The sequence below is a fragment of the Polyodon spathula genome, unplaced genomic scaffold, assembly GCF_017654505.1.
Source record: "Polyodon spathula isolate WHYD16114869_AA unplaced genomic scaffold, ASM1765450v1 scaffolds_806, whole genome shotgun sequence".
NCBI classification, from domain to species: Eukaryota; Metazoa; Chordata; class Actinopteri; order Acipenseriformes; family Polyodontidae; genus Polyodon; species Polyodon spathula.
Genome location: NW_024472293.1, coordinates 157,501 through 183,959, shown reverse-complemented (window position 1 = coordinate 183,959; position 26,459 = coordinate 157,501). Strand labels below are relative to the sequence as shown.

Genomic DNA, 26,459 nt, shown 5'->3' with positions numbered 1-26,459 from the left:
CCCAGCTACAATCAACTGTGTAAACGCACATCGAAAATGAGATATTTTCAGTTTAGATTTTTAATCCAGTGTTTCAACCTGCCTGACGGTAACCGGAACACGCCGATGGTACCTGATTTTTTTTTCTGTTTTTATTTCTTTGTTTTGTTGTGCTGTACTTTCCTACACACGTCCGTTCTCCTTTCCTTTGGCGCGTATTCCACCGGGTGCTGTTCCTGCTGGACTTGTCCTCAATGCTCCTTTTCTTCACAGTTGTTCTTGTTCATCTCTCTGCTCCTTGACGTTTCCTCCTCCTCCTCCTGCTTTCTCCCCGATCCTGTCTGCTTGTAGCTCTGTAGGGATGCAGTGTGAGTATAAGGACAGCTGTCAAGATGCTGCAGTGAAGGGCGCTCCTCCCATACAGCCCATTCAGTCACTGCTTGTATAATCGTAACATTTTTAAATTTCCTATCAGTGTGTGGATTTTTATAATGCATGTTTTTTTCCTCCAAAGTTATGGCCGGGCAACTTCTCAAACTCCAGAGTTCACATGAGAAAATTCTAAAAATAAACAAATTGTGACCCAAGAGGGCATAATTGTTCCCTAGGAAGGGAAGCCTACTCTAAACTTAGTAGGACTTCAGACTTCTGTAAATGTTTGTTTTTAAATTGCTCTAAAGCTGACCCCGGAAGGCAGTTTAATACACCCATCACAGCATGGCCTTGGAGCAGTGCATCATCTCAAAACCAGGCTTGTGCAGGGGTCTGTGGAGGGTGGGTTAATTAGATGGCAATGTGGTATGTGTGCAGATCACCTGACACCCCCTGGACTATTATTTCAGCACAGGGTTTTTTTTTTTTTTTTTTTTTAAATTAATTTATTTTCTTAATTCTTAATCTTAATTGTGTGGAGCAGCATGGCATAGCACTTTTACAATGTTACGCATTTACCCTGGTTTGCCATCCCTCGCAATGCTTGCCTGTGCTTCAGCATGATTTCACTATGCTTTATTACACTTTGGTGCGCTCTTTACTGTAGGGAAACCCCTTTAACATTGCTTACATGCTGCCACAGGGAACTAACGCAGGCAGTGTTTTTCATACAGAAGTTCCAGCTGCCGGCCCGGGAGACGTGCGTGGCGTGCGTGAAGACGGTCTACCCCCTGGAGAAGCTTGTCGCCAATCAGCAGGTTTATCACAACAGCTGTTTCCGCTGCTCTCACTGCAACAGCAAGCTCAGGTGAGACACCCTGGCGCTCGCGGGGTTAACCGCTGGCGCAAGGCTTTCATTTAAAAGCAGATGCACGGGTAGTGAACTTGGTACAGTTTCATACAGTGTGGCTGAAAGGGATATAATGTGTAGTTAAAGCAATTTTTATACAAACATGTGGAGGAGTCTTTAATGGTAAGTAACCACTTAGTGGTGAATTTGTCAAAGGCGGGTAACAGCCCCCTGTCGTTATTTAAGACTTGATTGCTATCCAATCTTTCTCTTTCTTTCGTAATGATGTGAGCAGCTATAGTGTGGGTTTCCTCTATTGTAGGCAGTGTGGATAGGGGTTTGAGTTTAGCCTTGTTCTAATAAGCTGCATCTCTCTCTTAACAGTCTGGGTAACTATGCCTCCCTGCACGGCACCATCTACTGCAAACCGCACTTCAACCAGCTCTTCAAGGCCAAGGGGAATTACGACGAGGGCTTCGGGCACAGGCCGCACAAGGATCTGTGGGCAAGTAAAAGCGAGGGAGAGGAGCACCAGCGACCTGAACTGACCCCCGCGGACAAACAGCAGAGCCCCCTAGTGGAGGACTCCCCCATCGCCAAGGTCAACGTCCTGGCGGCCAGCATCGAATCCAAGAGCTCCACCCCGGGACTCTCTGCGGAGAAACCTCTGGAGACCAAGAGGCTGAGAATCGCCTGGCCACCCCAGCCACAGGGGGAGAGTGCTGAGGGCCAGAGTGCAACGGTGGAGGTGGGTACAGCGAGGCCCTTCAAAGCCAAGTGGCCCCCGGAGGATGAGGTCCAGGAGCAGGGCGAGAACCCGGAGCGGAGCGAGCTGCAGAAACTGCGGCGAAGCGCCTCCCTCAAGGAACGCTGCCGCCCCTTCACCGTGGCGCACAGTCCTGTGCGGGCCCCCAGGGAACCAAGACAGCCGGTTAGAGCGAAGGAAGAGTGGAGGAGGAAGGAGGAGGAAACGGGAGCACAGACCCCGGAACTGGAACAAACCAAACGTGAGTCTCCAGCTGAAAAGGTGCAGGTGGAAGCCAAAGCTTCCCCTCCTGTGGAAGCCACCGGGGACAGCGTGCTGAACGGAGTCTCCCCTTCCACTTCTCCCACCCCCTCCTCGGAGAGAGAGGGCTGCCCGCTGCAGGCAGAGGAGAGCCCTCCGTCGCCCGCCCGCTCTCCTGTGGTAGGGAAGGAGGATCCGAAGCCCTCCACACTGGCCCTGGAGCAGGGGGACCGAACCCCAGAGGTGGTCCCCAGTGACGGCAACCGCAAGTCCCAGGACGTGGGCTTCTGGGACGGGGAGGAGGCTGAGGATGTGTCGGTGGAGGAGCTGATCAAGAGGAATCGATACTACGAGGAGGATGAAGAGGAGGACTGAGCGGAGATGGCTTTCATGAAGATTTTAAGTAAACACAAATCCTGATCACTTTTTATTTGGTGATGGTCTTTTTGTTCATAACGAAGTTATTGTATCATTTTTCTCAGATTATTATTATTTTTTTTTTTAGTTAACTGCACAGGTTTTTGGAAATATAAAGTTTTGTTCTGATTTCATTGCTAATTAAGAAGCTGCCCTTAATTTTTTTTTTTTTTTTTTGTGTGTGTGTGTAATGTTACATTTCTATATATTTTCTGACTAACTTATGTAATGCATATTTTTAATTGTTGTTTTATATTTCTCATTCTGAGTTGGTAATTGTAAATGGGTGGAGTTTCTTACCAAGGCAAATTATTTTACATTAATCTGGCACTCTCTGGAAATGAAGTGCGCGATCCTGATTTGCTTTGCAAAGTCATGGTTTTTTTTATTCTGCCAGTGAAATCATGTGCTGCTTTTTAAACTTGTGTTTAGCATCTCGGATTTAGCAGGGCTGTCTTCAGTGAACTGGAAACGGTACCCATGTACTGCACTAGGACTATGAGGCTACAATGCTGGCTGTACAGTCACTTGAACCGCGTTTCTTAAAGGCTGTAAACGGCATTTTAATAATCTTAGACATTCCAGTTATTTTTATTTTTTTTAATGTACAGCACTCTTTTCTGCTAAAAGTTTGCTTTTGCTAACTGATTATGGCCAAATGGAACAAGAAACCCTTACAAGCCTCTTTTATAATGGCACTGGTCAAGTAATCCTTTCTCCTTGATCCTGTCCGTTCTCAGTGGTTTAACTTCATTGTAACAGTTGTGTATAGGGTTAATGCCAATTGGAATCGATCTCAGCCCTGGCCGTGTGTGTTCTAGGGTCTCCTTCCTGTACAAACTGCCTGATCGCACCAGCCTGACTGTCCTGGCTCCTCCAGAGCTGGTTCAGAGGCTCCTCTGCAGAACATTCCTCCTCGGTTTGGAGTGTAAACTGGACACCTCTCCTAGCACAGCTGCCCTAATATAAACCAGTCTTGTCGCCACCTTTTATGTGTCTTTATCAGACCCGTTTTGTGCGTTTTTTGGATAGTCCGTCCAAAAAGTATTATTGGACACCTGGCTAAGATAGACTTTCTTTTTAAATAGAGGTATATAATGTATAATGTCTGCCTTTTCTTACTGCTTTAGCATTTTAATAAATTTTGTTTTTATTCAAAACTGTGTGGATTCATTTTCTAATAAATTTAATTGAGAGGGAATGGAGAGAAATCATTTGATCAATTCAAGGCAGTTTTCAATGTGTTTTGAAATTGCAGTGGGTCAATATGACTTGCCTAAACGCCGAACATAACAGAAGTGTATAATGATCACAGTGACTCTGCCTAAACAGGAGACAGGTAGCCCATTCGCCTCATGCACCACTCTATGAAGAAGAGTCTCCTTCCCTCACTCCGAAGTCTAGCTCCACTTCGTTTCCAACTCTGTCTCCTCTGATCCTGGTTTCTGTACCAGTCTTTTGTAAAGTCTTGGGTAGGGTTAACTTCTCTCAACCCCCCCCCCCCCCCCCCCCCTCTTCAAGGATAAACTGATTCTGCACTTTCAGCCTGTCTTTGTCACTCTGTCTCTTCAGCCCTGAGATCACTCCAGGGCAGGGGTGTTCAATCACAGTGCCGGAGGGCTATTCCACTTGCAGTTTAACAGGTACAATGACTTCAAGCACTGGATGCAGTTTTAATTGGATCAATTTAGAACAGGGTTGGAACAAAAACCCAGAGTGGAGAAGCCAGCTTTAGCCAGCCCTGCTGTGGATGCTTCTTGTTGGACTACAGCAGCACTGACCACAGAGAGCCATTGGAGAGGAGGTTAATGTGTAAATAGCCATCTTTTATTAACATGTATAAACATCTCTTATGTACATACATTTTTATATAGGACAGTGCCTGTTGCAATTTCATAAATACCAGAGAGTTTGGGTGTTTTTGGGTTCCAGAAGCTGATGCAGATGATTCCGGCCGGCAGACGCAGATTCATTTGATCAACTTTGCTCTCTGCCTTTTTTTGATTTATTTAAAAGAAAGCTTTTGGATGGGACCAAGTTTTGGCCAAAGTTGTATATTTAGGTTATTCTCTAAACAAACATTTATGAATAATAAACCCACAGATCTATTAACCTCTTCTGTTCTTATCTCAGCTCCTGTTACCCGTCAGGACTACTTTGTGTAGTGGGGTGTGGCTGTCAGATCATAAAGCAAATTATTTCAAATCATTGTTTTTTCTTGGTGTAAATGTAAAGCTCAAAACAAAACCCTGAAAAACGAAGCAGGAGTAAAATATTTTCAACCTGCATGTTAAACTTTAGCCACTGATTTCCAGAAGTGTGCAAACATACAGATTCTTTCATAATGAGGGCTGGACAGGACCGAATATCTGTTGCTTGGGGTCAATAAGAAAAACCCAGGACTAAGACACGGGCATATTGCGAAAATGTTAGGTTATCATCATAACCCTGGTTCCCTGGAATAGAAATGGAACCTGTAACCTGACTTTGCAGCAGGTTTGAAGGAAAAATGATGCTGGATCTGCGAGCGTCGCAGTTTTATGTCCTCGGGGGGCGGGCCATGACTGCATCACAGGCTCTGCAAGCAGCTTTGGTATAGTTCAGGTTTAGGGGTCTTTATGAGATACGGTAATGGTTACATTTCATACTTGAATGGGAACAAGCCTCCACTGCAACATATCATATATCAATATCAAAAAATTATCCTGCAAAGGAAAGTGATGCATTGAGGTCTGAAATCCAGAACACACATTCCCCTGTAGAGGTGAGCGTTCATCTATCCTTTCTTTAACAACAGAGATGATTATTTTTTTCTTAATGTAACATGGTGCAAATTACATGCTGTCCAGCTCATTCAAAACAAAAGGATATTCAAATCACTGTTTAAGAACCCTTTCAGTCCTGAATTATTTTTAAATTCTACAATTTTAAAAAAGAAAACTCCTTTATTCATTAAAACAGGACAAGTCTACTTCTTACAGATATTTCTACACTACCTCAGCCTGGGACCCAGGAGACCGGAGAGGTTCCAACGTGGCTTCTGATGGCCATAAGAGAACCTGGACTGGACGAACACTCCAACATGAACAAGCCTAATGAAAACTGGCATTCAGAAGAAAATTATTTAGCTTCATAATGCTGGCATCTCTCTTACTTCTTGCCTTAGCAGTAATCTTGGACTTGCCTATTAAAAAGGGCAGAGCTGGTTTGAAGTGGGGAGGGGGGGAGGGTGTCTTTAAAACCAGACACAAATCTTGCAATACTGTAGATGGAACAGAACAAAAAATATATTTAAGCTCCTGCTGTGTAAACCGTTTGGAACCGTGCACAGCCACGTGGAGGAGAGGAGGAGAGCAGGGGATGGAAGTTTGCCAGACTTTAGCTGGGTTTCAAGTGTTGAACTGATTACAGTACTGCCCCACCGTCCTCCCAAAACATCTCAGATGCGTTTTAGCAGCCACAGCGTCATCATTAATTACATTTCTAACAGTTGTAGCATCACCAGCCTGAGACTCCTACCTTTAACACACACACACACACACAGGTAGGAATCTATACAGGCATTTGTAGAGATTTGCATGCCTGGCCATCCTTACAAAACCCTCCCCTTCACTCTCTCAATCAGAAGGTAAAGTTTGCACAGCCAGGCACGACGGATGGAAAGTGCTGCAGTGTGGAAAGCAAGGCTGAATCCGTCTCCTCTTTGTAAACATCTACTGTATGTGGACTGGAAGGTTGAAAACATTTAAAGACTGAAATAAAAATCAGACAAACAGCGCAGTGTTTTTACTCGACGTTTAACCGAAGATGTTTCGTTTTTTACGAGGATCCTGCGTTGTTTTTTTGCTTTGCGCAAAACGCTGGAACTGAACATTTGTACAATTTTAAATGAAATTCAAAAGCTGAACTAAAAACGACCCTTTTTCATAGAAAATGTGCAGGTCATGTAAAACGTTTAAATCTACTGTCTTTACAGCCCTAATCTGTGCGGACTGGAAGTTATGGATTTCTAATGAGTAGCGATTATTTTTTTTTTTTTTAAATATACAGGAGGGTTTCTGTAAAGCCTCTTCGCACAACCGCTGTGAAACACAAACCATTCTGCATCGAAAGACCCTTTTTGTTTCGCTTGTAAAAGGGTGGCGCCCGTATTAAATCCGTCAATGCAGCCGTGCACAACTATGGTCAGGGTTTCCGTCCCAAGCAGGTCCTTCATTAGTTAACTGACTCTTCAGGTAGCTGATTTAGGTCCTGCCTGTAATAAACACCTGGATCGGAATGGAATCCGAGGCAGAGTTGTGCCCCACTGGGTTAATGCATTGCTGGTCGTTGCATTACAGCGCCCTCTGGGGCCCATGGTGGTAATGCAAGCTGAAGCTTCCCATAGTTTTTTTTTCACCTGCAGCAGTGCAAAGTAGCCAAGAGACTATTTCCACCCTCCTACAGTATAACATTATATATTTATATGCATATAACTCTATTATATATTTGTAGGTATATTTTATTAGACTATTTGTAAAATATATTTTCAAGGTTAAAAAAATAATTATTGATTTTATATATATATATATATATATATATATATATATATTATTATATATATATATGTATGGAGAGTCAGATTTTAAATATTGATTGGTCTCCAGCTATAGGGAGCCATTGGGAAAAGGACACAGTCACCCCAGAACTCATTCATTTATACATTCTCCGCTGTGACTGTCTATGTGAATTTGGGTTCAGCTTTTTGATAGGGCTCGTTCCTTGTGTCGGCAGTTTGAATTGAATCCCTACACTCACTCACACATGGGAGCATTGCTTGAAATGCCGAAGCCTAGAACGCACTGGAATTTGTAACTGTACAGCTGTGCAGCACACTGCTGGCTATTTGTGAACCCTGCATGTCTGTTTTTCACAAGGCTTGACTGCTTGTGCTTGGAAACCCTTCACAGAGTTAAATCCCACATTCTAGGTCCCTCCACCAAACCTACCTAGCAGTACTGAACTATAAAACTGAAACCCTGTCCTTCATCCAGTGACACGAACGCAGAGGGGGAGAGGGAGACAGAGGAGGGTGTCGACGCCTCGGTGTTGTCACGGATTACTCTGCGGACCGCCAGCGGTTTTCCAGCCTCGTCTCAGACGCAGTTACAGGTTTTGCAGACAGCAGCGTGACTCCGTCGCTCTTCCCCAGTCTCGTGCGTGTCGTTCCGCTCAAGCGCTGAGGTGTTCAGACCTCGCCCGGCCGCCGAGTGTGAAAAATGTGGGTAGCCGATTAGCTGGTTATCCCTGTTGCTTTTACACGTTCACTGGTCAGAGCTTGGCCAGGCTCGTCCTGGGGAAAGTGTCAATCTCTCAGCTGCGCTGGCCACCGCTGTTATGTCTGCCCAGTCCTGTTGTGGAGGCGTCCAGTGAAAGGACAGCAACGTCCACAACGTGTCAGCCGCTAGGGCACCAGTGTTGCCACAGCCTTGCTCATTGGTAGTGGAGGGGACCAGCGATGTCTGTCTAAGCGACTGGCCAGGAGCCTCGTGCTGTCTGTCTGTCTGAATGACATATTGAAATGACTGCTTTCCTGGTTAGCAAAAATCCTGGACAACCCAATGGTAGCATTAGGTTAGAGCTAAGTGGGGTCTTTGAAGCCAGTCTGAAATACTGACTACATTTCTATCATGGAGCCTGGCTGGGTTGCTGTAGAGGGGAGCGAGTGAGAGTCTGAGCCTGGCTGGGTTACTGCAGAGGGGAGTGAGTGAGAGTCCGAGCCTGGCTGGGTTACTGCAGAGGGGAGCGAGTGAGAGTCTGAGCCTGGCTGGGTTACTGCAGAGGGGAGCGAGTGAGAGTCTGAGCCTGGCTGGGTTACTGCAGAGGGGAGTGAGTGAGAGTCTGAGCCTGGCTGGGTTACTGCAGAGGGGAGTGAGTGAGAGTCCGAGCCTGGCTGGGTTACTGCAGAGGGGAGTGAGTGAGAGTCTGAGCCTGGCTGGGTTACTGCAGAGGGGAGTGAGTGAGAGTCTGAGCCTGCCGTAGAGGGGAGTGACGGAGTCCGATCCGAGCTCAGCCACTCAGGGGATGCAGGTCCACTCCAACCTTCTCCCCGCTGCTCATCATCCCGATGGTGGGGTAAAACCCTCCGGCCGGGACCACAGCCTCCCTCTTCCCAATGATCTTCCCATTCCGTGTGAAAAACACCTGGGAGAGGGGGGAGGAGAGAGGAGTTACAGTGTAAGTTTTCAAAAAAAAAGTGTCACAAGGATCCTTAAAAGAAAAAAAGCAGAAAACGCATGACGTGCTCAGCAGCTTGTGCACAGAACCACCTGAACCGGTAACTTCAGAAAGACTAAACCAGAGCTTCAAAGTGTGTGACCTTTACAGGGGGTGTCACAGCAGGGCAGGAACGGGCAGCTGTGACACTTCCAAGACCAGATCTTTATTCCAACGACCTATAAAAATCAAATAAACCCCAAACCACGGTCCAAAAGCAGTGCTGCCCAAAACCTGCTGAACCTTGTCTGGAAGGAACGGAGCTGCCATGCCTGCTGCGATCCCAAACACGGGAATCCGACACGCAGCAATCCAAAACAGAGAACTGGAAGACAGGAGTGAGCCATTCACGCCAACGAAAAGAGAGAGCCATTGAATGCTTGCAAAAAAAAAAAACCTTTAGATTTATTAACAGAGAGTGGGTGGCTTTGACATGAGCTTCTTTGCCTGTTTTTGATAAGTCTTGAGTACAGTCAGTCTGGTTAAACATTTCGGAATCTGTTGAATTACAGCAACTCGCCACTAGATGGCACAATGGGACGCCTATCAGAAGAACGGATCTGTGATTGTTGGAGAAAGTGTTTTTTTGGTTTGTTTTTAAAACAATGACATCTGAAAAGCCAGGCTGTTGAGCTAACTTTTGTTTGAACCTGTTCTCGATAATCAGTGGAGCTGTGGAAAAAATGCGGTTAGTTCATACTTTAAATCAACAGCTGGCTTGGGTCTTGTTCAGCGTGTCTTTAATTAAAAACAGAACCCGTAGAGTCCTAAACTGTGCATTGTGTGTGTTCACAGTCAAACCAGGGACATCAGTGTTAACGGTACCTTAGTTACACTGGTTAGTTAGACTAATGGCTTGCCCAGGCGATCCAAGGTGATGGATGGAATGGGTTTGTCCTAATCCTCAGAGGTTTGATCACGTTCTGGGGCCTTCACTGACATCAAAAGCCTAATCCAATGCAATAATGTAATGGAACATTCCACTTTTCTGGAACAGCCCACCCCAAGCATTCCATTTGTAGACACTTTCGCACTTAATTTACCAACAACGGGGTCATCCAGCCCATCACTGTGTCTCCGATTCCCCCCCCGATGTACAGTCGAAACGTTCGTCATACCGAGTTCCAGGAAGCTCATTTTAGCATTTCTAAACGTGCCGCTAAAGTCGAGCGTTTAACAGCTCATTCACTGTACACCGCTGGCTTTTACAAAGAGAAATAAGCGTGCAGTCACAAAGACAACTGCATCTGTAAGTCTCGATGACTGAAATTAGTTTTTGGTTCACATACTTGAAATCACTTCATGATGTGGACTCTATCCCAAAATTGTAACCCGTTGAGAGTGCGCGTATCAGATCAGTTTTTATTGGTTTTGGAGGCTCTGTTCTTTACCATGACTTTCTTGCCGTGGTGCTCCTGCTCCATCTCTTCTCCCTCCTCCTCTTCCTCTTCCCCCTCCTCCTCCTCCTGCTCCTCCACGCCTGCGTCGTTCAGGTACAGCACGTTCTGCACTCGCCTCTGCTTCGGCTTCACCTCCATGGAGTTCAGGCAGTCGTCACTGTCTTCTGGGGAAGCACAGAGAGACACGGACACACGCACAGAGAGGTAAGGACACACACTGGGGGCGCGAAGGAAGTGAAACGCTCACTGCAGCTCAGTGAAAGAAGCCGCTTCACGGCACGCTCAGTTCCGCCACCCCCCGAGCAGCTCAGAGCTGCACAGCAGAGTGAGACTGTGCAGATCAGAGATTCAGGTCCCTTCTCTAAGAGATTCGATGGCATTCTTGGTTTACTTTACCCCCCATGACAGATTTTGTTGTTCTTCTGTAATGTAGTAACACAGATTACTCGGCTCAAGCTCTCCACAGGTGAAGGCGACTGGCGTTGAACCGAATTTACCATTCCAGGTGAAGCAAGTGAAGAGGCAGCTGCTTGGGTTTGTGTGGATCGCTGCTCTGCACAGAGTCTATGAAAAGCCGCGATCATCACAAACCCAAGCTGCTGTTTTTTGACTCGTTTTCACTTGGAATGGTAAAAATCAGCCCAGTCAACACCAACGCCCCTCACCTGATTTGTCAGCACCCGATTTCTGTGGAGAGCGCAATCAGAATGTTCGACTGAAATCGGTTCACTATTCCTGGAGTTAAAACACAACATCGCTCTCTATTCTGTGTATACTGTGTGATGCAGGGAAGAGAATGCACCACTGTCACCTGGGAAAACACACACAAAGAGATATAGAAGAGCTACCTTCACCAGCTTTTCAATTGAAATGGAAATGAGCCCGTAGTGGGGTGGAGAGGTGTCCTTACCTTCGCTGTCCAGGATGTAGTCCCGGGGGAACATGATCCCGCAGCCCATGACGTCCCCTTCAAAGCAGCGGGGCCCAAAGGGGTCCCCCACCCCACTGCCGTGGAAGATCTTCCCATCGTCTGCAGGAGGGACAGACCCCAGCGTCAAAGCAGAGACACAGTGTATGCAATCACGCCCAGTGTTTCTGGGTTCTGCTTCCCCAGGATCGAGCGGTTCTCGTTTCTCTGGGTCAGGTACTTGGGGGCTGACAGAGTTGAAACGTCAGTGTCACATGATTTGAATGGAATGAGGAAGGCTTTGAAGTGCTGCCAAATCTCAAAGCCAGACATTTTTAAAAAAATGAATCACTCAGACTGACCAATGCATTCTACAGTGGGGAAGATGCTGGTGAACTAAGCACTCACGGCTACAGACACTTAGAGAGTAAGAACTGCCTGCTATTTTTCCCCCATGTGGCCGATCCCCTCATTGTTGTTTTACCCTTGGGTTTACCATGCTGCGGGGTTGTTTTGCGGTTCGTGATTTCAACTTATCCCGCCCTGCTAATACCCAAATGCACCTGTTGGCAGCTTTCGCTACCACTCCAAAAAAGCACTTCCAAAAAAGCATCATTAAAATACAAAGCAAAACGAAGAAAACCGCAGGCTCCCATCATTCGGGGCCGACGATAAATATTTTCCTGGTCGTCCGTGGCAACTGGAGGGGGTGGGGGGGTGGGGGAATGGCACTGTTTAAACAATCGCTATCTAAAATTAAACAAAGTGGGTGGGTGTCACTTTTATCTCTTCCTCCAGGAGTTGAGAAGAGGGTTCTATCGCGAACAAAATCGACAAATCATCGGGAACAGCCAGAAACTCTTTCAACTAAAAAGCCTTCTTTGGCAGAGATAGTCTCTCCTCACTAAGCCGTTTCGTTTTGTATGTAACCTGCCACCACCGCCCTGTAAATGAAACTTTCTTCTTTCCTGCGCAGCTGGCATTAGAGTCCCCCGCGTCCTGACCCCATGTGGAGAGCTCTAGGCTGGACCCGGGGAGCTGCTGCACAGGTAGGGTGGAATCTATAGTGCGATGGCAGCAGGATAAACGGATCAAAGTGAAAACAAAGTCTGGAACGCTTCAGTAAAACGGTCAGGACAATGCAGAAGCAATTCACTGTAAAACTCTTTAAATAAAGGAGTGCCGAACAATTCTTGCAAATGAGTCCAACGCTGCGGATTGCAGCTGGAGAATCTAAACACAAAAACAACATGAATTGATCAGGCCCCCTTCTAAGCAGCAGCAGCAGCAGTAACTTTTCACCTGTGAAACTGTCTTTGAGATATAGCTGCGTATTCCAGATTATAGAACGCAAGCAAAAAGACTTTCAACCAAGCGAATAGAGGTGGGGATGCGAAGGATTACTGCTGCTAAACTGAATCAGAGAGCCTTGATTACCCCTTTAAGATAGTTTAGAGAGCCAGGATGCATCCTGACACTACTACTGCTACTAATAATAATAATAATAATAATAATAATAATAATAATAACAACAACAACAAGCTGATTCTTGTGTTCTTGCTCTGTCTGTTCATGTCAAAGCAGTCTCTAAATCAGGTAGGCAAGGAAAACACACTCTTGACAAGACCCCAGTCTTAACACACACCCTGGCACGTCCGCAAAGAAATACAAATCACATCTCGGTCCCTGCAAGTCTGAATCCACAGCTTTACAATGTGTGTGTTTTTTTTTTTTTTTTAATAGAAAAAAAAAACACACACAAGAGGCTGGACAAACAAATCGAAAAACCTGCCCTAACGCTGCCGACAGCGCAGAGCTTTACGAATCGATGCATGATGACTCTGCACAATCATTCTGCTGGGATATGTCACCATTCCTCAGTGATGATCAGACTCTTGCTCCATCAAGAAAGTTGGAGATGGGGGGGGGGGGAGTTCAACGCTGTTTCTGACAAATGAATGTATCAGTTGTGATTGCAATGATGAATCATTAAACACACAGTGTTCTGAGCTGGTCATATTTTAGTGTCTGTTTCAAGTAAAACAGACTGCTTTTGTAGTCTGGGCCAGGCCAGTTCATTAATACTTAATCTTCTAAGAGAGCCCATTGTCTACAGAGCAGCCGTGAGTTTAAAAGGAAGACGACGCAGCTTGAACAACACTAGCTCAGCCACTAACACCTGAACAGCCACCTTGCTGCAGTAACTAGAAGGGTCTCAAAACGCTTCACTTAAATCTGGGACGAGAGGGCTGCTTACAGGAAGCCTCAAAGCGCCTCGTCTGCAGAAGCACCGATCCCGTTAAGATTACAGGCACCGACACTCTTTCAATGCAATAAAATGACCAAGGCACTAATAAGTGATATTATCAATACCAATCAACTATTATTAGAGATGCAACAGTGAATCAAATAATCGCTCTGGTGCACTATTTGCAGCCTGGACGGCCAAGCAAAAAGGTTGACACTGTTCCTTTACCGACCATCTCTTCACTGTGACGGCCTCTCTCCTCACACAGGCTGGAGACTGCCCCAGCACAACCATTTTCTTTCATTGTGTTCTCAGTTTTTTTTTCTGCGTCTTGCTTTTGAATGGCAAAGCGTTCCCAACGCACCGCTGCTGGTAACCCGTCCAGTATTGGATTAGGAAGCTGGTTGGAGATTGCACTGCTATTAGAACATTGTAGACAGAACTCCTAACTTGTTGCAATCCTAGTTCATATTGTGCTCTAGTAGTATTGTTTTCACTTGCTGTAAAACTACACTGCGTTTCAATATTAAGCCTGCATTGTAACCCTGTACTGCCCTGTAACACCTGGATAAAGGCGCCTGGCCAAATAAATAAATACTACTAATAATCCTAAGAATTACAGCTCTGTTCTTTCTTGTGTTTTAGAAGGTTTGACTCCAGGCTGTGTTGCTTAGCTGCTGGGAATCACACACACTAAGGAGTTGTATCTGATTGTAAAGAAGGATCGCATTATAAATGTGTTTGCTGGTTGATGGTCTTGAAGGGAGGCAGGATATTTGTTCAGCGTAGATAAAAGAATGCATAACACAGGCAGAGAGCGACATTCCTCCATTTAGAATAAATAAATACATCTCCTAACCTTCGCTTTACCTGCCCAACGGCAATAGAGGCCACTAGCTGGTAGGGTCGATGTCAGATCAAGATACTGTACTGCCGGGCTCCAGCTACAGTAAACGTTCAAGACCCGCAAGCCAGCGAGCAAACGAAAAGATCTTGTCTGCTTACCCAAGTGCAGAGTGAAGCAAAAACAGCCACCGCCCACCACCATCGATAAAAACCTGAGATCGGGAGAGATTAGGGGGGCTGCAGTGGCCCGTGAAGGAAACGCTAAATTTGCAAATTCTGTTATGAAGTGCGCAGGGTGGTTATCAGACTGAACCTCTCAACAGGACCTGCGTTCTGTTCGGCATGCCTCATCTATGCTTTCATTGTTTCTGTTGTGTATTGACAGATTGACCGATTGATTGATTGACAGCGTCACGCGCCTCTGCAGCCGTCATCTTCCCCGCTGTCTGCTACCTGTCTAAACATCGCAATGGGAAGCAGCGTTTCAGTTTTGACAGGGTGCTCACCCGCGTGGTAGGCTACTGATCCTCTGCTCCAGCCTGGGTGTCGGTTTTTTGGGTAATCCTAAAAAAAAAAAAAAAAAAAAAAAAAATAAAAATAAATAAAATTAACCAACTGTCAGTGAAAACCGTTCACGCTTCTTCACGTCGTACCGCATCTAGAAACAAAGCACGGTACGTTTGCTCGCTTCACGGTTTAGTGCTTTGAGCTTGTCTGGAGAATATGCAGTGCCAGGACTGAACAGACTACCTAATTCTATGCAAACCTGCCTGCCCCAGCTACTCTCTCTGTCTATCTGGAGCAGTCCGCGGAGCTGGCAGTGTCGAATAATCGCTCTGTCACGCTATTTAGAACAGAATGAATTAGGCTTTTCAGTGTCGGTGCTTCGGGGGTCTCTGGACCAGCTCAAAGCAGGTTCAAAGGCAGAATTTGAGGAACAAATGTAACTCAACATCAGAGCAAAACAAAACAGAAACACTCCACGAAACTAAGCGAAATACTCTACAGTTCAGACCTTTATGAAATCGCACAGCCCTGCATTGGTGTGTTAATAGTTTTGAACAGCGTCTACACGTTACACAAGCTTCTACTGCTGATGCCACGTAGCAGCGAACACTGAACAAAATTCATACCAAATCAAATATACAAGTGGCCAAAATCTGATAACGCAGGAGATGATTCAATGCTAATTATTAGTGTGTTTTGTTATCCTGAGACTCGCTGTCGTCACCTTCTTTAGTATTCTTGTGCTCTTCATTTAAACTGCAGGAGGAGGAGGAAGACTGCATGCTGTCATTTCAGTTAAACGTGCTCACGGCCCAAACTTGCTTGTGAGCCAAAAGCAAACAAAAGCGTATCATATATTCCAGATCCAGTATCTGGCAGGTTAATCACACCTCAAGATAAACAGGCCCCTAAAACACTGAAACCACACACTTACACGAGACAAAAACTGCTTGAGATCAGTAAGGGTTTCACGACACCTTTAAACAGCGCTGGACCGGTTCACTTTCCTTCAGACAGCCCTGCTTCGAACTACTGTCGCATGAGTTTGGCTTACAAAAGGTGACAGTGAAAAATGTTTCCTATGGACGGTGTTTCACCTCCAATGGAACTACCACAGGGTGTATTTGCAGAATATTCCTGCATTCTTATTGGTCTCCTCCCCATGTATTCTGATTTCGATGTATTATTATTATTATTATTATTATTATTATTATTATTATTATTATTATTATTATTATTTATTGTGTAGCAAAGCGACTTACAGAAATTAAACAAACATAAAAACACATATGGCTTCCATTTTCAATGTGACGGCAATCTTTAAACAAGATTTATCACGTCCCATAATGCTCAAGAACACACCGAAGACTGAAGACATTTTGTGAAGCTTTCAAAAGATTTAAAAAAGAAAAAAAAAAAAGTGTGTTAGCTTTAGGGTCATTTTTCCTACAAGTGCGTCTGCACAGGATTCGATACACATTCGATAAATATCCGCTTCTGTACTGCGCTCAGATTTGTTCATTTTCTCAACTCCCATTAAGACACTCGAGTCCCCTCTTTTTTTTGTTCTCTGCTAAATAAATAAAACCAGTTCCCTCTGCCTATTTTCGTAGCTCCTTCCTTTAAGTCTGCAGCTCTAGAAAGCTGGGCTGTGCCCCATGTGATGTTTGCTAAGGACACCAAACACTGCAAAAGAAATTCATGTTGTACGAACAGTGTGGCAGTACCTGCCACAGATATATATCTCCGTGCTATCTGGCAGCCTGCAGCCTGCATCGACACCCCTTACTGCATCGTCTCAACACACAGCAGCGCTGGCACAGAAAAGGGGCAGATCCGTATCAAGGCTATGAATCAATGCTCCCCCGGTCGCTAGCTCAGCCTGGGGCAACGCAGATTTGTGCCCTGCCTTTGGGAGCTGAAGACGTGTTTCAATGACGTTTCGTGACAACTGCCCGGTAGAACAAAGCCACGGTTTTATTTTTATGTCCATCTGCGCGTCAAACTTACATTTATGCGGTTACACTTGCAAACAGAAATCGGTTATTCCTCATACTGTACATCACTCTTTACTAAACACTGTTCCAGGACGCACAGACCTCAATCGTTTGCCTGATGACATCGTTCTTGAACCCCACTTACACAACGTTCATCAAACCATCTACTCTTATTTCTTACTCTATACCAGTACATACTGCTGATGAACCTCATGGTCATCAATTGGCTTTTTTTACAGCAATGAGATTGCTTGCATGTTTCCTTTTACCATCAATATTTAAAAAAAGACAGGCTAGCTAGAACACTCATTTTTTCCATTAACAAGCCCACCCCCCCCCCCCCCCAAAAAAAACAAAAAAACACAACAAAATTAACAAAGTATTTGTAGGACTAATTTATTTCCAAAGAATGGAAAACATGCTGTTCGTATTTAACATCAGCACACGCCACGGCATTCGAGGTCAACGGCACGTCTAGCATCAGATCCTATCTGTTCTGTTTCCATTCACAGCAGCTAGCCAGCGAATGTGGAAGAAAGGCACCCTGCAATAAGCAGCATACTGTACACCCTCCCCTGCTAAATATAGAACGAACACATTTCCTCTGGCAGTACCATGACAATGTAGAACAAACAAAAGCAGCACTCGCTACACAGGTATCGTTTTTGAAAATTTCCCTTGGAGATTTTCTTTGAAACTTCTAAATCAGTCCTGGGTTTGCCACCGCATATGCAATTTCAGATCTGTCGCTCCTCAGAGTGAACAGCCTTGTAAATCAAAGTAACGTTCCCCTCTGTCATCTTGAGATAACACGCCCTTAATTTAATAATATTTCACAACACAGGGATGGAAGGAAGACTCCTGTTGCACAGCAGTTTCCCCCATTCCAGGCTTTACTACAAGCTTGATTAGCAAGTGTACAGGTAACAAGCTCAGGCGAGTTTTATTAAACGCAGAGGGAAACCAGGAACGGATCAAACAGCTATGCAATGACAGTCTTACTTCCATCCCTGCAGCATACGCATCATTAACTAAATTCACTTTTTACTTCCTGCACACCACCCTGGTTTCATGAAAGCAGACGCAGTATGTGGAAAAGCGTCTTGCAAGAACTGCGCGAGGAGCATGCATGTGTGTGTTTGTTAACGCGATTGACTGGCCAAAGCCAGTTTAATTCAAAAAGTAAAAGAAATACAAAATGAGGACCAGCCAAGCGGATTTCTGCAAACCTGTACTGTGAAACAGGTTTGCAAGCTAGCAGTGTGCAAAGTTCCAGAAGCACTTTGCAAAACTGGGTCTTTAAAAGGGTTAACGCTTGACCCCGCCGTGAACTTCGCTGCTCTGTTTACCGGAGTGTCGGAAAACCACCTCGCGCAGCGACTTCCTCCTCCTGCTGGCTTAACCACAGGCCTTTCATGTGAGCTTCGGGTGGAAGGAAGGGGACAGGACATTCCGGAGTTGATTATGACTTCGCTCCGAACATCTCTTTGCGTTACTTGGTGGTCCAGTGGTTAGTGAAAGGGGCTTGTTACCAGGAAGTTCCCAGTTCAATCCTAGCTCAGCCGCTGCGTCTTCTGGCTTTCGTTCCACCCTGTGCTCTCAAATCACTTCATGGGTCTGATCATTTGATTAACTGGACGAATTTAACACTTCTCTTAACACAAATCGGTAGTATACCTTGAATCAAGTGCATGTTTTTTTTAAATCAACTGGAAAAAGACCTTGAAAGAAATATGAAATAAGTCCAATAGACCAACAATAAGATCAATGATGTTAACTGAGTGCTTAAGTAGGAATGAAAACCAGAAGCGGCCCTCGAGGACTGGAGTCTGGCAGCCCTGGTTTAAACCCTTGCCCTGTAGCCATAGTGACAGTGCCTTTACAAACTGCAGCCCGCGCTCACAACTCACCCTCCTCGCCAGTCCCAGTGCAATGTAGCACTTCTCTCCTGCATCCATGATCTCCACCTCGAAGTAGTGGCACCTAGTGCTGAGAGGATGGCGCGCTAGTGCCAGTCCCACGTCCAGGATGCTCTTCCCTTTGCCCACGTATTCCAGTAGCTAAAAAAGAAAGAAAGGTGACATGCATTTAAAGATACTCGCATGATAAGACTCGGAAAGCAATAAGACTTATTAGTAAAGCCTGGGACAGCTAAAACTGCACGCGATGTGAATTTCAAGGAAGATTTGTCTTCTCCTTTCATTTGTGATCTAAACCAGACAGGATGTTTAAACGGGCGCTAACTGGAGTTTTTCTTTAAATCTACTCTCCAACGTCTTATTTTCATGAGCTAACACTTACCCCTTTCGTTTTGTGTGTGCGTGTCTGTGTGTGTGTTTGTGTGTGTTGTGTGTGTGTGTGTGTGTGTGTGTGTGTTGCATGCACTCTGAAACATTCAGCAGACTCTGGATCGCTGACAGGCTTGATGGTACATCGGCAACAAGGTGAAGATGTCATCCCTGTTGACAGGGCGTGCTTACTGCTCGATGACAGTGTGAGCCTCCCCTTCTATAAATCACCCGAGTCCTTCAATTCACTGCTCCTCCAACTCATAAGTCTTCTAACAGAGCAAGCTCAATCCAAAGACCAGGCATGTTGTTGTTATAACTCGCTGCCCCTAAAGGGTAGATCCTCTTCCTCTTCGGCATGAACTAAACTCAATGCATCATCAGTAACAATAACACCACTTTTCAACTCTACAGCTCTGGCCAGAACTTTTGCATCACCTAGAATTTTAGGATTGAAATAAAATCGAGAGAAAGAAAAAAAAAAAAAAATGTGAACATCATTTTAAGAGATTTTATTTAACATCATGTAAATCAAAGAAACTACAATATGATCTCACAATGCGATCCCTTTTATTGGACTAACTAAACAATAATTAATCACAAGCTTTCAAGACCTCAAAAGGTCTCTTCGGGTGAAAGTAGAAAAGAGAGATTGATCTTTTCCTGAAAGAGCGTGATTAATGATTGTTTAGTTAATCCAGGAAAAGCCATCTCATCTCCTTCTCTTTGTCTATCACCTCTTGACTGATACGGCTGCCATTTTATCTGTGTTAGATTTCTGTTAAGCACATGGGAAAACGGTATGCAATTCAACATGCAAACGTTTTTCAGCAAGTTTCATTTGACTTTATGAAGCAACATTTCTTAATTCTACAGGGTAATGCAAAGCTTTTGGTTATAGCTGTATACTGATAAGACCCAACACAGACACCAATTACAGCTCCCTGCAGAGCTATGTGGCATCCAATGCATGCCGCACACTAAAACAACTTCAGGTAAAAAGCGCTCCAAAAATGAACATGATACAAGACCCTTGATTTAGCTGGACTACTTTCACGTGATTTTTGTTTTGGGCAAAGTGTTTGCATACCTGTTGCCATGTAACAGAACACGCAAGTCAAATTCTTCAAGACTAGGTACCGTTTTAAAATGAATCCCTCTATGAATGCAAAGCCTATCTTATAGAACACAAGTTCCTTCACGCTGCTTTGCAGCTGCACTTGGAATATTGAAAGGATTCCTCGTGTACCAGAACCCCTACATGCAGTCTGAAGATTCCACCACATAGTTTCTGAATGATGAATAAATGTGATTTATAGTCCTTTAGTTTGAACACATGTTCCCATTCGCACACATCTTGCACGTTACTCAAAGGCAGCCTTTCACCACTGCATGATAACTTTAGTGCCGTGACTTGGAGTTTCCCCACAACGTCTCAAAGCCTTAATCACTCACAAGAACTAGAAGAATATTAGAAGTGCAATCTGCAACCAATATCCTGAACAAATATAAAATCAACACTAATCGAAGCAAGATGCAAAACAAAACAGAAAACAAACAAATAAATAAATAAATAAAGTACTTCTCTTGATTATTACAGCTCAGGGTCACTCTGGAATCCAGGAACTGCGCTATAAACACATTAGGGTTCACAAATATGAGACTGTAACCCTATACCACATAGCTTACGAACAGTAACCCTGTTGTGTACCAAACGGCACGCAACACGTTAGACGCTGCCAGCGTCTACTGCCAAGTCCACAGTCACCTTCCTGCCACGCACCACAAATTAGACAGGTGAATGACGATTTTATGAGACTGGGTCTCTTGTCTGTAATTATCTTTTATCAGCATCGTGACTTGGATGCCAGACATCACGCATTGGTACGCTACTACAAATCGTGAATTTATTCCTCCCTGTTCATGGGGCAGGAGTAAGGGCTGCGTGGAGCAGGAGAAGAGGACAGAAGTGCTTTGCGACTGTGAGGGAGTACAGGGTTTCTCCTCGGCTTGCGGAGAGCCCCCCTCACGGAGGTGAGACCGACATCCAAGCATCCAAGGCTGGGAAGAAACCTTTACTAAACCAACCCCCCACCACCAAGGGGAACCGGGAAGGTAGACTACAGGAACATGGAAGAGAGTTGGGACAGATTTGGCAGGGGGTCCCTTCTGGCTCGCGGACAGCCTTCCTGGTGGAGGACGAGGCCAGCTTGGCTGGGCTGCTAAGGTTGGAAAGTGAGTTTTCACTTGCCCCCAGAGGGGGAGCGTTGCAAAGGTGGAGCAGCATAGTGGTGGAGGAAGGGATGACTGAGGAAACTAAAAACGCAAGACAGAGAATAACAGCGTGGCTTGAGGTTTTAAACAGGAAGATATTATTGACGGGACAGAACAGGGGAGCCCCCAAACCACCACAGGCAAGGTCAGAATTAAAGAATAAAGATCTACATTCATGGTCCCATGCCCAGGTGAATGTTCTCTCCGAGAAACCCAAAGTTACTTCACATCACGACTGTTTAAGCGTAAACATATCTTCGGAACTGTTTTTCTTGTTTAAATGTGGCACCTTAAATTTTGTGGTCGATGTGCAGTGGTGTTATAACTTAGGAATCACACGTCAATCGCTCCAGGACAGTTTAAAAATAACAAGAAGGAAAACACATAGGCAATTAACACAAGACACCTCAGTCCAGGTCTGTGCAAACAAAATGCTTTTACCAAACTTGTGAACTCAAGTCAAGCAGCCCACAGCTTTCATCAGTGCTAATTAACAAAGCCGTCTGCCATAAAACCTTGTTCTCGTCTGAAACTCACGCCCTTAAGTCCTAGTCCATCTTTAAATTATATAATTAATCTTATTCTGCATCACACACGTAACTCATCAGGACTATAGCATGTATCGTGAGGCATATACACTATCGTGACTCGCACATGGCAATACATATCGCAACAGTAGTGTCTCGTTTCATCTTACCCCTTAAAAGCCCCGTTCCTGGGTTTGAGCAAGAGAATTCCAGCCCCCTCTCCTCCAGTTTGCATTGATCTTGGGTAAATGAAAACTTTCCCATAATGATTTAATTAGTTGCAGTGTTTGGCATGCTAATACAAAGCAGATATACAAACCCAATGGAAAAAGTTCTGCCAGTGGTTTACGAGTTTGGGATTCTTGTTTATTTGCAGCAGTCACTGGATGTCAAAGGTGCAGCTCGATTTTGCATGGGGGAAACAAAATGTACCTTGGTCAGCAAACAGAAGCAGCTGTGCCCGACTGTCCTACACTGATCTTAACGCACGCGAACGCCACGCCGCGCCAGTCCTACCCTCCAGGACATCCGGCAAACTGATCTGCCTGGAAACCCGGTCCTTTAAACGCAGTTGTCAGACCACGAACAGGCAACAGTAAAATGTTTAAAAAGGGTTTTAAAAACTCCGTACACACCATGAGATTCGCTGTAGAGTGGGTTGGGATCAAGTGACGTTTTTTTTCCCCCCCAATTCCTTTTCAAAATCAGTTTCCAATTCCCGTTCCCTTTTAAACAATTCCAACACATCACAATATTCTGGTAAAATGAGCAGTCTCTAAAATATACATTTCCAAATTTCGGACATTGATTTTAAAAAAGGAAACCCTGGCTGTAGCGATGCACGGTTTGGATTTAGATCCAGTGGTTTTAAAGCCATCTCTCAAAGCTGTGCCCACAAGACCAGACAGCGACAGCAGCAGACACAATCCGGAATACTGCATCAACGGTGACCCAATCTAGACAGGATTAACTGTCATTATTGTGTTAGTTCTGTGTACGTTTCAAAAGCTGAACTGGCAGCCAAGAAAAATGAGACCAGCCTTTAATACCGTAATTCCCAATTCCAATATCTTTATAAACGATTCCCCCTATTCCCTTATAAATCAATCAATCAATCAGTCAATCTTTATTTTCTATAGCGCCTTTCATAGTGGAGCACCATCACAAAGTGCTTTACAAGATGCAGCACCAACAAGAAAACCCATAATACCTTAAATACAGGGAAGTGCATAATACATGATATACAGTAAAAAAAAACAAAACAATTATGACACAGGCTTTATTGAGCAAACATTTACACAAGCTGCACAACAACACATGTAATCACAGCTGGTGTTGACGAGTTGCATGTATGCTTTCACAGATGCGTTGCGGCTCTACGCCTTCCTCACACTGAACAAGGCATCCAACCACAACGCGTCTGTGCTTGTGTTAATAAATAAATAAATACAACTGTAAAAAGAAGACGTGAAGTAATATTAAGGAGATACATTTCCCTTTGCCCAAAACTGCTGAAGTGAATGTTGTGAAGGGAGGTTCCCAGGGTTCTTTGGAGTCGAGCAAGCCCTTTGATAATTATAAAATCAAGAGTACCTGTGGGCTCAGTGGAGCCCGTGTCGCACAATGAATTATAGCTGGTTAAACAGGGAATGGGGATTGGAATTGGGAACTGGCTTGTTTGTGTGGTGTGCAGATACTCGATCTGCACAGTAATTCTCTAACATGTTTCAAGCTGCCGGCTATGAATTCAAATCGGAATGAATATGAGACACAAAACTAAATCACTCCCTTGGTCGCCCTTATCGAAAAGCAGCTCTTCTTGTGAAGGGAGCATATCGATTCATAGGCTTGTTCGGTTTCATTTAATACTGGCTGACAATAAAAAGAAAAAGCACCTGTAAGTAAATCTTCAGTATGTGCACACCCCTAACCTATATCCGTACGTTCCAGCCAGATCTCTCGCACACAACGCAAACACAGCGTGTGCTGAAAGACCCTCCATCACTTTCAATTCAAATAAAACGAAGCCAAATTAACAACCCCCTTTTGGTTCTCGTTCAACCACCTTTTTTTTTTTTTAACTGTATTCCTCTTTTTCAAATCAGAGTTACACCTCGTTCCCTTTCTTGCTTTACTGATTTGTTTTTAATAAATCGCTGACTAATGGAAGCCTCTGCTGATATCACCTCAGAAAAAAAGTCCTGCTTTGAGCCCTACAGGATATGCATCACCGGGAGTGCTGACAGATGCCCTGAGTTTCACTCATATCCCCGGGGCTAGAGGTGGGAAACCGAGAGGGAGAGAGGGAAGGGAGCGAGAGAGAGAGGGAGAGGCCTGTTTTTGTTGACCCGTTCCTTAGCAACAGGTGGAATAAGCGGCTTGGTTTCCTTAAATCTGTTTTGAAATGCCCTTCAAAATCACAGCTGTGAAAACTTGTTTAACAGATATACCTTCTAAGTATAGATTATTATTTTCAGAGCCCGGGAGTATATAAAACAATAAGAGAACAATACAAAGGGAGAGCGATACAGAAATGACGGTTTAAGGCCTGGGGCTAAGGTTGACAGCTGGAGATGAGCCAGTGAATTGAAAAGTGATTGAAAACAACTGCTAAATAAAACACACTGAACGGGACATTCGTAAGCCGCTTTGGAAAGGAAACCCTTTTTCTCGTCAGCCGTTTCGTGGGGGAACTTGGCAGTTATTGTGCATCTTACAGGTTTTCTTGAGGTCTGTAAAAGGTACGAAACTATAGTGAGATCCTGATCAAAAAGTGAACCCTTCCAGTCTTACCTTAATACTGTGTGTTAACGCATGCTGGAACCTCACGGGACTCTCAGAGCCCAGTCTGAGGTCGTGCAATGATCCATCCATTATCATTAATCACTTAATTCTTTACAGGGTTGCGGAGAGCTGGAGCCTAACCTGGCAGACACAGGACTACACCCTGGACGGGATGCCAGTCCATCGCAGGGCACCACGCACACAGAAGGTAATTTAGAATGATCAATCAACCTGAACAGAATGTCTTTGGACGGTGGGCCGGAAACCAGAGTACCCAGATAAAACCCATGCAAACACGGGGAGAACATGCAAACTCCACACAGACAGACCCCTAGGCTGGAATCGAACCCAGGACCCTGGCGCTGCGAGGCAGCAGCGCTAACCATACCGCCACCGTGCCGCCCTGTCGTGTAATAAATATATGTAAAATAATAATAACAGCTGTCCCGTTTACTCAATAAAGGAGCACCACCTTCGGCTGGACAAAACTAATTCAGGACTGAAAGGGTTAAAAAGCAAAAGGCAGAGGAAAACAAAAATCATAGTTATCGTAACTTATGTTTTCTTCTTCTTGTTCACTTTGAATATCGTTTTCTGTGTCATCGCATCCTGGTAACTTAGAAACCTCACAAACCACCCCCCGTGGTGTCAACACAGCTCACAAAACAGGTCTCATCTCCAGCTGGTACAGAGAGCAACCGGGAGGGGGGGGGGGGTCAAACCCCAGCCCTCGAGGGACCGCAGGGGTCTTCTGGTTTTCAATCCAACTTAAGCTCTCAATTAACATCGTTGATCTGATTATTTGTTCAGTTGGACGTATTTGATATTTTTTCAAGGTCTTTTAGAGTTGAGGTTTTTTTTTGAGACCCATTAAGGAATTGAGAGCTCGGGGTGGAACTAAAAGACACCGCGGCCCTCCAGGAACCAAGTCTGCCCCCCTGGTGTAACCACTAACCTGTCCCCCCTGCAACACACTGCCTTTACTGCATGCACGAAATCCACTGGGCACAGAGTAGAGGAATCGGTTAACGGTCATCGATTACAAGCATCACTATCAAAATCAAGAACTCGTCCTAAACACTTAATACTGCTGAATTCCAACAAATACTCTAAATTCTGAATTAAAAAAAACGAAAACACTGACAAAGACAAGAAAAAAACAAACAGCTGCAGGCTGCATTTCAGAAAGCACCTGGGAAACAAGGTGCAGCAGTCCTTGGAAATCTCTTCTGTGTTCCTGCTGTAAATATCTGCTGGTTCCAGGTTTCTAAGGAGTTCCCGAAAATACTCCTTCTTCGTAAAGTTATCACACAGAAATCCACCAAGGAGCGCTGGGAACTCCCTCACGGGCTGTAAGCGCACACAAGTGGACTGCGAGATTACACAGTGGAAAAAATAAATAAACTGGAAAAACTGCACAAGGAGGGCAAGCTGGTAGCTGTCGAGATGATAAAGAGGATGTAATGTCTGAGAGCAGACGGGCAAATCCCTTGGGTGGCTGACGACAGACAGACAGACAGACAGACAGACAGACAGACAGACAGATGGCTAATCCACAAGCACTCATGGTTTGAACACAGCTTGTCTTAACTGCCAAATGGTGCCAGTGGGCTGTATTCAGACCCCAGTCCAGAAATGGACCCGGTCCAGAATGGTCCATTCCAATAATAAATCGAACAAATAATTCGATCAAGTACATTAATTGAGAGCTTAAGTTGAAAGAAAACCCTGTAGCTCTCCAGGATCAGGCTCGGAGACCTCTGGGCTAAGATTTGTCAAATCCTCTTAAGATTTTTAAGACT

At 44.9% G+C, this 26,459-nt stretch overlaps 2 protein-coding genes across 12 annotated transcripts in view; one reads left to right on the top strand and one right to left on the bottom strand.

Moving 5' to 3' along the window:
• lima1a (LIM domain and actin binding 1a) overlaps positions 1 to 3,784 on the top strand; it is a 31,856-nt gene extending 28,072 nt beyond the window's left edge. For all 8 annotated transcript variants that reach the window (XM_041241685.1, XM_041241686.1, XM_041241687.1 and 5 more), the window contains 2 exons: positions 1,086 to 1,219; positions 1,586 to 3,784. In XM_041241685.1, the coding sequence (XP_041097619.1) occupies positions 1,086 to 1,219; positions 1,586 to 2,582 (1,131 nt within the window). In that variant the 3' untranslated portion in view covers positions 2,583 to 3,784. The remainder of the gene's footprint in view (positions 1 to 1,085; positions 1,220 to 1,585) is intronic.
• Positions 3,785 to 4,429: 645 nt separating this feature from the next.
• The window catches only part of spryd3 (SPRY domain containing 3), a 34,387-nt gene continuing 12,357 nt past the window's right edge, over positions 4,430 to 26,459 (bottom strand). For 3 of the 4 annotated variants that reach the window (XM_041241694.1, XM_041241692.1, XM_041241693.1), the window contains exons 7-11: positions 18,695 to 18,844; positions 14,787 to 14,844; positions 11,190 to 11,309; positions 10,271 to 10,443; positions 4,430 to 8,807 (exon numbers count right to left, since the gene is read on the bottom strand). In XM_041241694.1, coding sequence (XP_041097628.1) covers positions 8,673 to 8,807; positions 10,271 to 10,443; positions 11,190 to 11,309; positions 14,787 to 14,844; positions 18,695 to 18,844 — 636 coding nt within the window. In that variant the 3' untranslated portion in view covers positions 4,430 to 8,672. The remainder of the gene's footprint in view (positions 8,808 to 10,270; positions 10,444 to 11,189; positions 11,310 to 14,786; positions 14,845 to 18,694; positions 18,845 to 26,459) is intronic. The other variant, XM_041241695.1, reaches the window with a different exon arrangement.